We start from the raw sequence: 16,815 nt of genomic DNA, 5'->3' as shown, positions 1-16,815 counted from the left end.
GCGAGCAACGAAATTATACAAAAGTGTCAAACTGACAATTAATAGCCGGCCGCTGTGACCGAGCGGTTCTAGGCCCCTCAGTCCGGAACCGCGCTGGTGCTACGGTCGTAGGTTCGAATCCTGCCTCGGGCATTGGTGTATGTGATGTCCGTAGGTTAGTTAGGTTTAAGTCTAGGGGACTGATTACCTCAGATGTTAAGTCCCATAGCGCTCAGAACCATTTGAAGCATTTTGAGCAATTAATATGTGCACAACTAACACAGATAATTTTTCTGATACAAAGCTGTTGTTGCACATCATTACGTATGTAAACGGTGACAACATGTTTCCATGTTTCTCACAGCATTGGCAAGGAGTAAGATTTTGGCGCGATAGCCAACGAACTCACGTTTGTCTTCTCGAAAATTGATAAAAAATTGAATAAAATCATCTTGGGGTCCCAGCCACGTGAGGTGGCTACACATTTGGGTGCTTGACTTGTCTGGCATCCTTAGAACATTTAATCCAGACATATTACGGCTACAGCGTGCATTATTACGTCCCGAAAGAATGTACTGTAACTTCGGAGAAAAACTGCACCTCTCTTATGTGCTGCTATAGGCCGAGAATTGTTTATGTTCGATAAGACATCGCTAGACACTTTCTTTGCGTGAGTGTTGTAATTACTGTACATTATTTAAAGCGTAATCATGTACTGACAATAACTTTAAAGTTATGTAATAGCGTGATAGCGGTACCTATAAGTGTAAGTTGAGAATACCTGCTGTTTGTGAATATCATGCAAATAATCTGAATTATTTTCTGTGTGTTTCAGGGAAATCACACGAATGAAGAGCGGCTCCATGTATGGATTAAGGACATGGAACGCGTGAGAGATATGCTGCACACGAAGTTAAAGGGTTGGGTGCGCGATGTGAGGACACTCAGCGAGCAGATACCGTACTACAAGGTGGAAGAGGACAAGAAGACGCCTGGGAAGTACATACTTAGGTATAAGCCCGTGTGAATTCAAATATTTGTCGAACTCATCGCTGGCCACCGTGGTCGAGCTGTTCTAGGCGCTTCAGTCCGGAACCACGCAGCTGCTACAGCCGCAGGTTCGAATCCTGCCTCGGGCATGGGTGTGTGTGATATCCTTAGGTTAGTTAAGTTTAAGTAGTTCTAAGTCTAAGGGACTGATGACCTCGGATGTTAAGTCCCATAGTGTTTAGAGCCATTTGAATCTTTCTTTCCGAACTCATTGTTTTACTTTTCTCGCTGCTTTCTTTACTGTTACACAAGCTACTTAGATCGCTTAATTCGGGCTGGAGCAGAAAAATGTGACTTATAGGCCACAGTGAAGGAGATATTACAACTGCTCATTTACGAAGTGTTGGGATTCCAACACACTATGTGATCAAAAGTATCCGGACACCTGGCTGAAAATGACTTACAAGTTCCTGGCGCCCTCCATCGGTAACGGTGGAATTCAATACGGTGTTAGCCCACTCTTAGCTTCCATGACAGCTTCCACTCTCGCAGGCATATGTTCAATCAGGTGCTGGAAGATTTCTTGGGGCACACCAGCCCCTTCTTCACGCAGTGCTGAACTGAGGAGAGGTATCGACGTCGGTAGGTGAGGACTGACACGAATTCGTCGTTCCAAAGCATCCCAAAGGTGTTCTAACGGATTCAGGTCAGGACTCTGTGCAAGCCAGTCCATTACAGGGATGTTATTATCGTGTAACCACTCCGCCACACGCCGTGCATTATGAACAGGTGCTTGATCGAGCTAGAAGATGCAATCGCCGCCCCGAATTGCTCTTGAACAATGGGAAGCAAGAATGTGCTTAAAACATCAATATAGGGCTGCGCCGTGATAGTGCCACAGCTGGCCGTGATGGCCGAGCGGTTCTAGGCGCTACAGTCTGGAACCGTGAGACCGCTACGGTCGCAGGTTCGAATCCTGCCTCGGACATGGATGTGTGTGATGTCCTTAGGTTAGTTAGGTTTAAGTAGTTCTAAGTCTAGGGGACTGATGACCTCAGATGTTAAGTCCCATAGTGCTTAGAGCCATTTTTGTAATACAAAAGTTCTAGAGGTACTGATGACCTCAGAAGTTAAGTCCCATAGTGCTCAGAGCCATTTGAACCATTTGATAGTGCCACGCAAAACAACAATGGGTGCAAGCTCCCTCCATGAGAAACACGACCACACCATAACACCACCGCCTCCGAATTTTACTGTTGGCACTACACACGCCGGCAGACGAGGTTCACCAGGAATTCGCCACACCCACACCCTGCCATCAGATTGCCACATTGTGTACCGTGATTCGTCACTCCACACAACGCTTTTCCACTGCTCAATTGCCAATCTTTACGCTCCTTACACCAAGCGAGGCGTCGTTTTGCATTTACGTGATGTGTGTCTTATGAGCAGCCGCTCGGCGATGAATTCCATGTTTTTTCACCTCCCGCCTAACTGTCATAGTACTTGCAGTAGATCCTGATGCAGTTTCGAATTCCTGTGTGATGGTCTGGATGTATGTCTGCCTATTACACATTACGCCCCTCTTCAACTGTCGGCGGTCTCTGTCAGTCATCAGACGAGGTCGGCCTGTAAGCTTTTGTGCTGTACATATCCCTCCACGTTTCCACTTCACTATCACATCGGAAACAGTGGACCTTGTGATATTTAGAAGTGTGGAAATCTCGCGTACAGACGTATGACACAAGTGACACCCAATCACCTGACCACGTTCGAAGTCCGTGAGTTCCGCGGAGCGCCCCATTCTGCTCTCTCAAGATGTCTAATGCCTACTGAGGTTGCTGATATGGAGTACCTGGCAGTAATTGCAGCACAATGCAATTATTATGCAAAACGTATGTTTCTGGGGGTGTCCGGATACTATTGATCCCGTAGTGTACTCTTCACTTCTTCGGTTGGCTCTTTGTCTTACAATACGTCACATATTGCGCAGCAGATGAGCAAAGCAAACCTAACAATGAACGGTGATACTACAACTACAGAAAACACAGTTGCCGCCAGCTACTACATAAGATTTCTCAATTTATGATAACACTGATAACTTAGGAAAAAATGTGGTACCTGACACTAAACCTGGACACGTTTTATCACAATACTACGGTACAAAACCAAGCAACTTAGCAAACACGACTGAAAAAATTCTGTGTGCGCTGTGTATGTGGTTTGCACATTTTTAAATGGTTTTTTGCGTTTTCGAAAATACTATTTCTTACAATGTTACGATGATTTGAAAATGGGTCCCGGACGGAAACTAATCATCGAGTACTTAAAAAAATTAAATTTGCAACTTGGCACTGGTTTTTTAGTTGTACTGTTTCTGTTCAATGAATTTTCCATTATTTATTTATTTTTATTTTTGTCACTGGTAAATAGTTCTTAACATACAGTTATCGAGTGATACTGTAAAATTAGCCCATAATATAATATATTAACATTACAGATAGGGCAAAAGATTTGTTTACAGAGGTATTATTGAAAAGAAATACGTTAGTTGTTATTGTTTTATTGGGAATGGAGAAAGTTAAGTCAGTTGACAATAATCTGGGTTACATATGATTATGTTAAAGTAAAAACGTAATTATGTTTAAGTAATACAGTGAATCAAAGCACCTTAGAGTAAAAGATTAGTGTGTAGCTAAGTACAGTCTGATGTAATTACATTTTCCTTGAGACATATAAGACTCAACGTTACCATATAGTGCAGAAGCAGAAGAAATGAATAAGATTTGTGCCACAACCATGATTTAAACCCAGGATTCGTGCTCACTAGACCGACGTGCTAACCATTACATCACAATAGCAGTGTCACAAGTAAAATGTAATCCCAACAGATCAATAGATCACCTATGCTTAAGGTACAGGCGGAATTTTTCCATTACGTACAAATCTGGGGTGCTATGCCAATAACGGAGAGCCTCGGCAATACTGACGATTGAGGAAAGGGAAAATGGGGTGAAGGCGTGAACTGAAGTTAATGTTAGGGAGAGTGCTGGACTAGGGTAGTCCGTACAGGTCTTTTAGTCATGATGCTGCGGTGGTGTAATGTTAGAACATCTGCATTGAGGCTAGGAGACCTGGATTCAAGTCCTGGCCATAGCACAAATTTTAATTCACATCTTCAGTTTTTTTTTCATTTTTCTTAATTTTACAGCGTTACTCCTTCACTTGTTTGGTGAATGAGTGTCCAAATAATACTAACTCTGATTACTAACTCTGATTCTTCCATATCATCCGTAGCTCGTGGTCTAGTGGCTAGCGTTACTGCCTCGGGATCACGGAGTCTCGGGTTCGATTCCCGACCGGGTTGGGATTTTTCTCTGCCCGGGGACAGGGTGATTGTGTTGCTCTCATCATTTCATCATCATCATTCGTGTCAGTGGCTCGATTGGACTGTGTAAGAATTGCGACTTTGTACGGGCGCTGATGACCGCGCACTTGAGCCGAGCGCAAACCAAACATCATCATCATTTCTTTTATATTCGTATCCTTGGTCGGATCTCTTCTTCCTTTTTCCAAAATCTCATTATTTGTAGCACAGACATCATTGTCAGTAATAGGGATGTCAGTTGGAAGATGCGTGGAGTGTTGGACTTTGCAAGCGGTGGCACACCTAATGATGTTTTTCCTGCAAGAACAACCTCCATGGCGCACCATTCCAAGCCCAGGAAATGAATTCTACAGTTCCGCAAATGCTGCTTCCCTAGCAGTGGGAACTGGCAAGAGGCCGAATTTTGAAGCCCTCCACCCATTGCATAGGACTTGGTGGGTGCTTTTTTTCCTATCTTGCGGGCTCACATACATTCTCAGGGAATACTGTCGAGCTGTTTCTTGTTTAGGAGGCAATAAAGTGAGACTGAATGATGTTCTTGACACATTTTTCAAAGAAATGATAGTGAAACGCCTTTAATAATGTTGTGATCTTCGCAGTGCACGATTGCCATGAATTTCTGTCCAGTCTGGTCATTGTCAGAAGCAGTAGTAGTGGAACTTCGGAATATGTCTGTTGCTTTCTGCAGATGGCTTTTCGTCTCCAATACCTCGAGGAGTTTCAGTTTACCTCCGTCGAAAAACGACGAATTCATTTATCACACACTGAAGGCATGTAGGAGTAAAATATTTTCTCTAGATACTTGAGACAATTTGAAATTTGGGAGGCTGTAGACTACGTCGCCTCGTCTGTATCTACCTGGGTGAAGTAGAAACATGTTGGAGGACAATGGGACTGGAGCAGTCAGAAGGGCGGTGTCCTCTCAAACGACTGAGCAACGTCAGCAGCAGCGACTACAACTACAATATAGGCGTCCTTTACAGCTCCCTTAATACTGAAGCGCTCACCCTGAAGTTTTACAATCTGTAATCAAATGAAGCGCTGTTTATTTTGTTCGCTCGACAGAAACGAACCTTTTGCCATGGTTACTGACGTTGTTCCATAAACATGAAAGTCGGTGCAGTTCTTTCGGTGATTGCAGAGTCACTCAGCTGACTAACTTTGTAATTATGGAAGATAATAGTTATTTTTGCGCTCATGCCATTCTATGCAACAGAAATCCTCCATCTACATCGAACTATGGCTTCTCGAAATCAACTGAGTCTTTAAAGACATCAAACATCTTGTAAAACAAAGCTTTTTGCGTCTCCCGCATACTTACGTAGGTACAGATTGAGTGTACTGAAAAGTAAATTAACAAGAGTGAACACTGGAAGAAATCATTCAACTGACGTTGGTCGTTAATCACGTGATTTGCTTATAACTGAATAAGAACGAAATTTACATACCAGCTTGTTTTATTCTTCCTTTATTTCACTTTTTGATAACACAGTTCTGAGTTGTACAACTTCTCCGCTATAAAATTATGTATAAAATAGGTTGCTCGTTTTATAGCCACGACTGTAATCCGAAATGTGTGAAAAATTGCCGTTTTCTGACGTAGCTTCTCTATCGAAAAATAATCAAATAGCCAAGTTTTGGTACTCTAGCGAAGCAAAATTTAATTCTCTTCATTTTGGCAACATTGGATTTTTCGATCAAACGAATCTGAAAGAAAGAAACAGAAAAAGTCTGAAATTTTTGTGGTTTTCTTTTCATTAAGGCTGAAGTTCCACTTGAAATCGTCGCAAATTCAGTTAATCGTATCAGAGGGCTACTTGAGTGATTAAAACTGTTTCCAGAACTCCACTAATTGTTTGAAGGCAACCTTCTTTTTGCGGCTAATTTTGCTGATCGACTAGGACTGTATTCATTGGCACCAGAATATAATATGTGCATGTTGAACGGTTGTAGTGCTATTAATTCATCTGTGACAGGCATCAGTGATTACGTGGTTCTGAGGAGGCCTGTCTGTGGGATCTATGTCTCGATTATGCAGGCAGTTACTGTGCTGAGTCCAGAAGTAAACTGTTTGCGTCATTCATTCTAGGGCGCATCCATGCCCCGCCAATGAGTACACACTACCACTGAACATTTTCAGACATATGTTCGGAGACACATTGTGGCTCAACGGAAAACCAGATGGATGTACCGATTGATTGCTGCCCATGGTGATACAGTGCATTGGTGGTGTGTCACTGCTTCCAGCAGAGTTCTATGGAGCATTCCTACATCTGTAGATCGAGTTCTGGACATCCGCATAGTGCAGATGCAATCAAGATCGGGCCGTTGTGCAAACAGCAGGGCTGACTGAAGATCATCAAGGGACGAAATATGAGCACATGTTGTACCAGAGGTGTGGTGAGGGACCACTGGCAACGGTCCGCTAGCAGCAGTATTAAGAGCACATGTGAAAGTGGCCAGGCTACCACAGGCACAACGACACCGCCAAGCACAGCTACTCTGGTGCCGTGAATGTGTCGACTGGAGACTCTATTGTCTTTACTCATGCGAATTTGTTTTGTCTATATGCAAGCGATAGACTTGCATCGCTGTGACGGAGACTTCGTGAGCTGCCTATTCCAGTGTGGATTCGCCCACGGCAATGGGTCCCATCTCAGGGTTCATGATGGTGAGGGGGTGAGGGGTGGTGGGGTGGGGGCGCCTATTACAACTCGCTGTCATATTAGGTGTTCCTGTATGTAAAGCAACCAGTGTCCCCTACATTGCACAGGCTGTTACCCCACGCTACTGCCATTTCCATAAAAAAAAAGGCCAAACGGTACCAGTCGGTCCAGCCGCCGTGTCAGCCAAGTCCTTTAGGCGTCAACGGATGCGGATGTGGCGGAGCATATGGTCACCACACCACTCTCCCGGCCGTTGTCAGTTTTCCTGACCAGTGGCACTGCTTCTGACTCAAGTATCTCCTCAATTGCCCTCACAAGAGCTGTGTGTACCCCACTTGCCAACAGCGCTCAGTAGACTGGACGGTGACCCATCCTAGTTCTAGTCAAGCCCGACAGCAATTAACTTCGGTGACCTGACGGGAACCGGTGTTACCAATGCGCCAAGGCAGTAGGCAACGTGACCTTTCAGCAGGACAATACATGTCCACATATGGCTGCTGCCACTAACGTGCGCTTTGTGACGTACAGCCACTGATCTGGCCAGCGAGATCACCAGATCTCTCGTCATTTGAACATGTATGTGACCTGATGAGGAGGGAGCTTGCTCGTTCTCCGTGGCTAGCCAGAGCTGTTAACAAACTTGAAGGAAAAGTGCAAGATACTTAGAACAATTTAGTGCAAGATGTCATTTGGCACCTCTATGATTGTTTGTATGTGTGAATACATAAGAGGGAGGAGAGTATACAGTATAATGATGCAGCTGTTTGGATGCCATTTACTGTGACATGTGGTCTTAATTTCTTATCATGTACTCCTACAGTGATGACCTACGTGTCACTTCACTTGGCAATAAGATGACTTTGTCCATGAGGGTGCTGCATTTTTTCTGACAGTATAGGTTGCCATTAGTTCAAACGTAATAGTACCTGGTTAACCACGAGTAATGAAAAATAATGATTCCTCAAACAGAAGAACATAGTCAGATTTGCATAACAAAGGTAGCAGCAGAAAATTACGCTTTTGAGAACATTCTATGGCGTCTAGCATTCTGCCGAACCCACTGCGCAAAATGTAGGGCCCTGCATCATAAACGATAGGCGGAGGATGGAGAAAGGAGGGACGGGAGAGAGAAAATACTGATATTGTGCATTATTAAAAATAACCAAGAACTGTGTAAAACGCATAACATAATTAATTTGTCATTAATAAGCGAAACAAATGGCTCTGAGCACTATGGGACTTAACTTCTGAGGTCATCAGTCCCCCAGACCTTAGAACTACTTAAACCTAACTAATATAAGGACATCACCCACATCCATGCCCGAGGCAGGATTCGAACCTGCGACCGTAGTGGTTGCGCGGTTCCAGACTGTAGCGCCTAGAACCGCTCGGCCACACCGGCTGACAATAAGCGAAACATCTAAAGCATTTGACATTAATACATGAGACTTCTTGTTAAAATTTGTAAATAAATTATACAAGGTGAACGCAGTTGTCACTAGAGGGCGTCCGAGATATGCTCGTATAAACTGGACTCAGTCTGGTTGCAGTCCCTCTGCCTCTCACAAGGCAATATTTCCAAGTGTCAATAAACGATCTTGATGAAACTTGGAAGGTGTGTAGAGGGGGCAAAATAACGCAATACACATTGCATAATCTACTTTTGTTACAATTTGAAATTTTGCGAAACACCCCACCACCTTTAATTTATTTTGAAAAATGAACACTTTTGTGCAAAATTTTCGTATGTCGTTGTGTTGAATGATTATGATGTCAATCTCCACTTGAGTAACAATATAATCAAGCTGCAGGTACTAGTAAATGATCAATTATCTTCACAAAGGCTTACCAATGTACTGAAATATGCTTCATACAAATCAAGATGTTTAGAAGGTCATCTGTGACAATTTGAAATCTTGTTGAATTTTTTTATATTGTGTTCTTTGGTGTGTATATTATGTGAACAAATTTTGTTCATTTTATGTGTGTGGTGTGCTAAAGCGTTATGTTTTAAGTATTTATTTGCAGGTTTCCTACATACTAATGAATATTTGTGTTTCATTAACAAAATACATGTATGTGAAATGGTAAACTAAAAAACTGGAAAACAAGAAAAAAGAATGTAAAACGTAAATAACAATTAAAAACAAAAACGTAAGTAAAATAAATAACTAGACTAATAATGAATTTTTAGATAATTTAATTAGCTACAGGCTGGTGCACGAAATGCGTTACCCTTTTGATTTTGAATATAACCTTTATTGTCAATACAATCTGAAAGGAACATATGCTACAATGAAGAGCCGTCCATGGAGATTTGTTCTAACTCAGCACATGCTCAGTATGTCCACCATTTCGTTTCCTAACTTTCTTCAAACGAACACTGAAGTTAGTGTTTACCCTACGGCACATGTCTTCCGTAAATTCACTGCAAGCTTGAAGAATAAGTCTTCTGAGCTCCATTAAATCACGTGAACGTTTCGGAAAAATTTTTTTCTTTAGGTACCCCCAAAGAAAAAAGTCACATGGATTGAGGTCTGGACTGTTGGGGGCCCAATTTTGTCCGTCATTGCAGCGACCTGGAAATCTGAGTGAAATGATCCATATGTTGCAATGCTCGTGTAAAAACTCCAACACAGTGTTTGCAGTATGTGGCCTTGATCCATCGTGCATGAACCACAGCGTGTTGAAGGGCAAGGCAGTAGCAAGAAGCTGTGGAATGGAGCTATTGCAAGACATGCTCAAATAACGCTCGCTGTTCACAGTATCTTCAAAGAAAAAGGGTCCAACAAGTCCGTGACTGGAAATTGCTGCCCACGCTGTAATCCTCGGAGCATAATGTTGTCGTTCATGAAGCACTTGTGGATTTTCAGTGGCCCAAAAGCGTACATTTTATTTGTTAACCACACCGTCTAAATGAAAATGCGCCTCGTCTGAAAACCAAACGTTGTTGAGAGTATCTTCCCTATCCTCCGCCCACTGAGCAAACAGTAGTCTCTGCTGCTTCTGTTCTTCAGTGAGCTTCTGTGCACAGGTCATCTTGTATGGGTACATATGGAGGACACTTTTGAGAATGCGTTGAACGGAGCGTCTGGATATTCCCAGTTGCACTGCTGCCTTTCTACACAATTTTCTGGGACTTCTCTGTACAGCAACTCGTACCGCTTAAATATTCTCCGACGAACAAGCCGAGGTCGATTCGCTTCCAATGCTGTTCAAAAAATGGCTCTGAGCACTATGCACTTAACATCTATGGTCATCAGTCCCCTAGAACTTAGAACTACTTAAACCTAACTAACCTAAGGACATCACACAACACCCAGTCATCACGAGGCAGAGAAAATCCCTGACCCCGCCGGGAATCGAACCCGGGAACCCGGACGTGGGAAGCGAGAACGCTACCGCACGACCACGTGCTGCAGACCCAATCCTGTTCCTTCCTATACAAATTTATCGTAAAACCTGTGGATGGTGTTCTTGCAAGGGACCCATCGTGTGTTAAACTGTTGTCGCAAACACCTCTGAGTCACAACAAGGCTTTTCGTTTCATGAAAAAGTAACACAATTGCCGATCGTTGCTGCGTCGTCAGTCTTACATTGTCAGTCATTGCTGCTTACTAGTCTCCTAGCGGCAGTACCGTGAATTACACGTCATTTCGTAACTCATTTGTTTTTCCAAGCTCTGCTGGTACTGCTGTAGAGATCCCAGCGGGATATCTAATGTGCGTCGTAAATTGTGAAAGAAACAATTGGTAACACATTTCGTGCGTCACCCTGTATGATCAAAATACTCTGACAGCAAATTGTGTACAGTTTATTTTCCAAAATTGGTATTTCAGTAACCAGGTTTATTACACCTGAATGTATGTACTCGTAGCTTGAAAGCTTATCTAATTTGGGTTGTAACAAAAGCTTTCATTTTTCAAGATAGATTAATGGGGGTAAGGTAGATTGTGAAACTTCAAATTATTACAAAATTCGATTACACAGGTTCCAAGAATTTTAATTACATATCAACTTTTATGTGAGAAACGTTTTTTATATCTCGTTATTTGGAAGATATTTCTTCCAAACGTAATATGCCAAATTACTCTTTAAAAGTGAAATCGGGCACAAACAAAAAAATATGTATTGCATTATCTTGACCTTTCTAGAACTCCCCATCCCCCACCCCCTAAATTTCATCAAGATAGTTTATTGACACTTGGGATGTCCCCTTGTCAGCCACTCTGCTAGCAGGTGCAGTGGACTGCTGAGGCCTCGCTCGTCTGACGTCCGACTGCGGTATGGCAGATGAGCTGCTGCTGACTGTGCCTTGTCAGCACGTCAGCAAAGTTCTGGCAGTCTCTCTCTCTCTCTCTCTCTCTCTCTCTCTCTTTCACACTCATTCAAACACACTTTTTGTGGTGTCACCGCCAGACACCACACTTGCTAGGTGGTAGCTTAAATCGGCCGCGGTCCATTTAGTACATGTCGGACCCGCGTGTCGCCACTGTGTAATCGCAGACCTAGCGCCACCACCAAGGCAGGTCTCGTGATACGAGAGAGCACTCGCCCCAGTTGTACGAGAACCTAGCTACTGACCAGATGTACGAAGCCTTTCTCTCGCATTAGCCGAGAGACAGAATAGCCATCAGCTAAGTTAATGGCTACGAACTAGCAAGGCGCCATTAGCCTTACAGTGATTGTACTTAAAGTCTCCTGTGTATCGTCAAGATCGATGTACCACAATGATATTAAAGATAAGTATTAATCCTGCTCCGTACTTTTCTTCCTAACATTAATTACGTATCCTGTTCCAGTACTTCACGCCCGTCTGCGTTAGTCTAGCGTGCATTTTCAGCCATCTCAACTTCACGGTGTCGGCCCAGCTACCGACACAACATTGGCGACGAGGATGGGATAAGAGTTCTTTCTGATTGCTTACATTTAATTGTGTCATGGCTTCGCCACATTCTCCAGATGTACTGTCCGAATTTTATCGCTTGCAGAATCAGCAGACGCAGGCGTTATTGGATGCCCTTGGACAGCTCGTCCAGGGTCAACGTGCGCTGCACACCGATGCGGCCGCCGCCGCTTCTTCGCTACCGCTGCCACTAAACGCTGTTGCACCTCCCTTTCGACCATACGTGGCAGCCGATGAGACCTGGCACGAGTGGTCTCGCCAGTTCAACTTTCATCTAGCAGCCTACAGAATTCAAGGTAAAGAGCGGCAGCCGTTTTTGCTTTCTTGTGTCGGTGTGTCCACATACCGTGTAATAGTGAAATTGTTTCCCCGACGCGACGTAGCAACTCTGTCCTACGAGGAAATTTTGTCTGCATTAGATGCCTATTTCAAAGAAACAGTTAATGTGGTTGCAAAACGGTATACGTTCTTTTGTACAAAACGTACGGCCGGTCAAACTAATAGGGAGTGGGTAGCAACATTGCAAGGACTTACTAGGGACTGTGCCTTTGAATGTGACTGTGGTCTTTCTTATTCAGATACAATGGTGCGTGATGCAATTGCACAGAACGTTTCTGATGTTCGCATACGGGAGCAAATTTTGAAACTAGTTAATCCCTCCCTTCAACAAGTGATAGACATATTGGATAGACAGGACACACTTGACTGTGCTCAGGAATCTTTTGAAACTTCGCCAGTCGTGTGTAACATTACCCGGCTCGCTGGACGCGCTGCGCGGCCCGGTAACCGGGCCTCGCGCACGTCCGCACAGCTGCCGCCGCGCGCTAAGCCACGTGTGCCGCGCCAGCCCACAAATGTAGTGAAATCGTGCCCACGGTGTGCTACTAGACATTCGCGTGAACATTGCCCGTCACGCCAAGCTATTTGCTTTTTTCTGCAATAAGAAAGGACATGTTCAAAGTGTTTGCCAGAAAAAGCTCAGATCAGACACTCAAAATCATTCCAGGCCCTTTGCTTCGCGCCGGAATCGAACCAAGGACACTCAGGCTCGTGGACCTTCGCCTATGGACGTTCATGTCGTTAATTCCACTTCGTCCAGTGACACTTTCTCTAACAGTGACTGTGATCGTCCCACAAAAACTGTGCGTCGACGTCGCCGGAAATCACGTCAATTAGCAAGTGATTCTGTCCCAGTGTCTGTTCCAATTGCACAAACCAGTCGCTCTTGTCGTCAGCAGAACAATAAACTTTTTGTGGACTTAGACTTTGAAGGCAAAGTGATACCATTCCAGCTCGATACCGGAGCTGCAGTTTCATTGCTCAATCACGACACGTACAAACAACTGGGCAAACCTCCGTTGCGTTCCACAAATGTTAAGCTAACTACATATTCCGGACAGAAAATTCCTGTGTTAGGACAGTGCAGCCTTCTTGCAACATACAAGGGACAAACAAAACTTGTGTCATTTTACGTTCTTCGTTCTTCTTCTGCAGTGAACTTGTTTGGTCTAGATTTATTTCAGTTGTTTAACATGTCTATTGTAAATCTGGTGCTATCAGTGAATCAGACTGTGCCTACAAACAGTGTTTCTCGGCTGTGTGACGAATTTGCAGACATTTTTGCACCGGGCTTAGGTTGTGCTAAAAACTATGAAGCACATTTAGAACTGAAGGTAAACGCGCATCCGAAATTTTTCAGGGCGCGCAATGTTCCCCACGCATTGCGTGATGAGGTCGCAAGAACGTTACACGATCTCGAATCACAGGGTGTAATTGAACGTGTGCAAGCTTCTCTCTGGGCCTCACCCTTAGTAATTTTGCCAAAACCTTCCGGAAAATTGAGACTTTGCGTGGACTTCAAGGCCACAGTGAATCCACAGCTAGTGACTGCTACTTCTCCTTTGCCCCGCCCGGAAGATCTTTTTGCTAAACTGTGCCCGGGAAAATATTTTTCAAAGTTGGACCTAGCCGATGCGTACTTGCAAATACCGGTGGACGACGAATCCCAGCGCGTATTGGCGGTTAACACGCATCTTGGATTGTACCGCTTCAAAAGACTGCCATTCGGGTGTGCATCCGCCCCTGCCTTGTTTCAGCAATATTTACAAACTATTTGTGCGTCGGTCCCTACTGCAGCAAACTATCTGGACGATATAGTGATCTCCGGACAGACAGAAGAAGATCATCTTGCGAACTTACGAACATTATTTCAGGTCTTGCGGCAAAATGGTCTTCGCTTGAGGAAGGACAAATGTGTGTTTTTTGCTCGTGACTTACCATACCTGGGACATGTCATTAATGCCCAAGGCATACATCCGAGTCCAGAGCACCTCCGTGCCATACAAGAATTGCCTTCCCCTCAAAATGTGAAACAGCTACAGAGTGTGTTGGGTAAAATTAATTATTACAATAAATATGTGCGCAATGCCTCTTCCATTTCAGCTCCGCTTCATCGCTTACGCCGTAAAGGTGTTCCGTTCGTCTGGACGACGGAATGTGAACGCGCCTTTCGCCAGTTGAAATCGGCGTTGCTTTCTAATACTTGCCTTACGCCATTCGATCCCCAGAAACCCCTTTTGTTGATGGTAGATGCATCGGATTTCGGGATCGGTGCTGTGCTTGCGCACAAAGTTGGCTCCCATGATCGCCCTATTGCCTTTGCGTCCAAACTGCTCTCGTCTGCGCAAAGAAATTATTCACAGATAGAGAAAGAAGCTTTGGCTCTCGTGTTTGGTGTTACTAAGTTCCATGATTTCTTGTATGGTCGTCACTTTACCATCATCACAGACCACAAACCTTTGACATCGCTTTTTCATCCGACCAAGCCTGTACCTCCACGTACAGCGCAGAAATTCATTCGCTGGTCTATTTTCCTCTCGCAGTACCGCTACGATATCTTGTATCGGTCCACTGCTAAGCACGGAAACGCCGATGCGTTGTCCCGTTTGCCTGTTGCTGAGGATAAAGCATTCGATTCTTCCGAACTTGCTTGCATGTTCATTGATTCGGAAACCGATGAAGTGGTCGAATCGTTTCCGATTGATTTTCGTCGTGTCGCTACAGCCACAGCTGCTGACCCTGTCCTTGCTACTGTTTTACGTTTTGTTGCTACGCAATGGCCTTTGTCAAAGTCTCGGATCGAGGATCCGTTGGTTCGCCGATTTTTTGCTCACAAGGAGAGACTTTTTGTTCGACGTGGTGTTTTGTTGTTGCGTTCTGATAATGATCAGTCCAGAGTCGTGGTCCCACGTTCGTTACAGTCCTCTGTTTTACGGCTTCTTCACCAAGGACATTGGGGTATAGTGCGAACGAAACGACTTGCTCGTCAGCACTGTACTTGGTTCGGAATCGATGCTGCGATTACGAATATGTGTTCTTCGTGCCCGGCGTGTGCCGAACAACAATCCGCACCGCCGCGGAAAGTCTTTGCGTGGCCAAAAGCCACTTCCCCTTGGCAACGCTTGCACATTGATTTTGCTGGTCCATTCTGGAATGCTCGATGGTTGGTTCTGGTCGACGCCTTCAGTAATTTTCCTTTTGTTGTCCGGATGTCTTCCACGACGTCCTCCGCCACCATCCAAGCGTTGTCTGCTATCTTTTGCATTGAAGGTCTTCCGCAATCTATTGTTTCCGACAATGGCCCACAATTCATGTCCGCAGAATTTCAGTCATTCTGCCAGGCCAATGGTATTCAACATCTGACATCCGCGCCGTTTTCGCCTCAGTCCAACGGTGCCGCTGAACGATTGGTCCGGACTTTCAAGTCACAGATGTTGAAATTGAAAGAGTCGCATTCTCGGGAGGACGCATTGTTGCTCTTTTTGTCTTTGTATCGCTCTCAGCCCCGAGATGGTCGCTCGCCGGCTGAGTTGCTCCACGGTCGTCCTCATCGCACCTTGATGTCTTTGCTGCATCCGCCGCATCAGGTTCCTGTGCAGCGGCAGACTCCTGCTTTTGCTCCAGGCGACGTTGTATTTTATCGCAACTATCGAGGTTCACGGCGTTGGCTCGCAGGGCGCATTCTTCGCTGCCTCGGCCGCGCGATGTATTTGGTTTTGGGGGCCTCTGGTGAGGTGCGTCGGCATCTCAATCAGCTGCGCCTCTGTCGTCGCTCGGGTTCTGCCGCTCCCCGTCTGCTTTCAGCGACGGTGCCGTCCGGTCAGCGCCCTGGGGACCCATCTACTGGCTCGCCTCATCCCCAGGTGTTACCGACGATGCCTTCCATTTTGCCCCATAGCGACGCGCCGCCGCCGCCGCAGCAGCAGCAGCCGCCGCCGCCGCCGCTTGTTCTCCCGCCGGCGCCGCCCGCATTCGACGCTTCGTTGCAGCCGCCAAGCGCCTCCCAGGGTCACGCGCCGCCGATCGCTTCCCGTGACCAGCTGTCCTCCGCCATGGAACTCCCGCCCGCTCCGGACCACATGACGTCATCGCGCGTCGGCTACCCCGACGCAATGGAGGTTGATCCTTCGGTCCCTCCTGTCTCTTTACGGGCGCATACACCGCATGTTGACGTGCACCCTGGACTAGTTTTTCAGGCGTTTCCTAGCTCCCCTCGGACCGAATGGCCGGGTGCGGGTGGCACAGCCTCGCCTGTTGTTAGGCTCCCCACCTCATCGCATACGTCAACATGTGGTCCTCCCCACGGCGGGCGGAAGCCTTATCACACGACCGTTCGCCGATTTGCGGGGGAGGAATGTGGTGTCACCGCCAGACACCACACTTGCTAGGTGGTAGCTTAATTCGGCCGCGGTCCATTTAGTACATGTCGGATCCGCGTGTCGCCACTGTGTAATCGCAGACCTAGCGCCACCACCAAGGCAGGTCTCGTGATACGAGAGAGCACTCGCCCCAGTTGTACGAGAACCTAGCTACCGACCAGATGTACG

At 45.6% G+C, this 16,815-nt stretch overlaps 1 protein-coding gene across 2 annotated transcripts in view; it reads left to right on the top strand.

Annotated features, from left to right (window-relative positions):
* Nucleotides 1-16,815, top strand: part of LOC126473150 (uncharacterized) — a 151,058-nt gene that overhangs the window by 84,560 nt on the left and 49,683 nt on the right. For both annotated transcript variants that reach the window (XM_050100009.1, XM_050100008.1), the window contains exon 5: nucleotides 815-990. In XM_050100009.1, coding sequence (XP_049955966.1) covers nucleotides 815-990 — 176 coding nt within the window. The remainder of the gene's footprint in view (nucleotides 1-814; nucleotides 991-16,815) is intronic.

The sequence above is a fragment of the Schistocerca serialis genome, chromosome 4 (genome assembly GCF_023864345.2).
Source record: "Schistocerca serialis cubense isolate TAMUIC-IGC-003099 chromosome 4, iqSchSeri2.2, whole genome shotgun sequence".
NCBI classification, from domain to species: Eukaryota; Metazoa; Arthropoda; class Insecta; order Orthoptera; family Acrididae; genus Schistocerca; species Schistocerca serialis.
The sequence above is the reverse complement of the archived record's forward strand: the minus strand, read 5'-3'. Positions and strand labels throughout refer to the sequence as shown.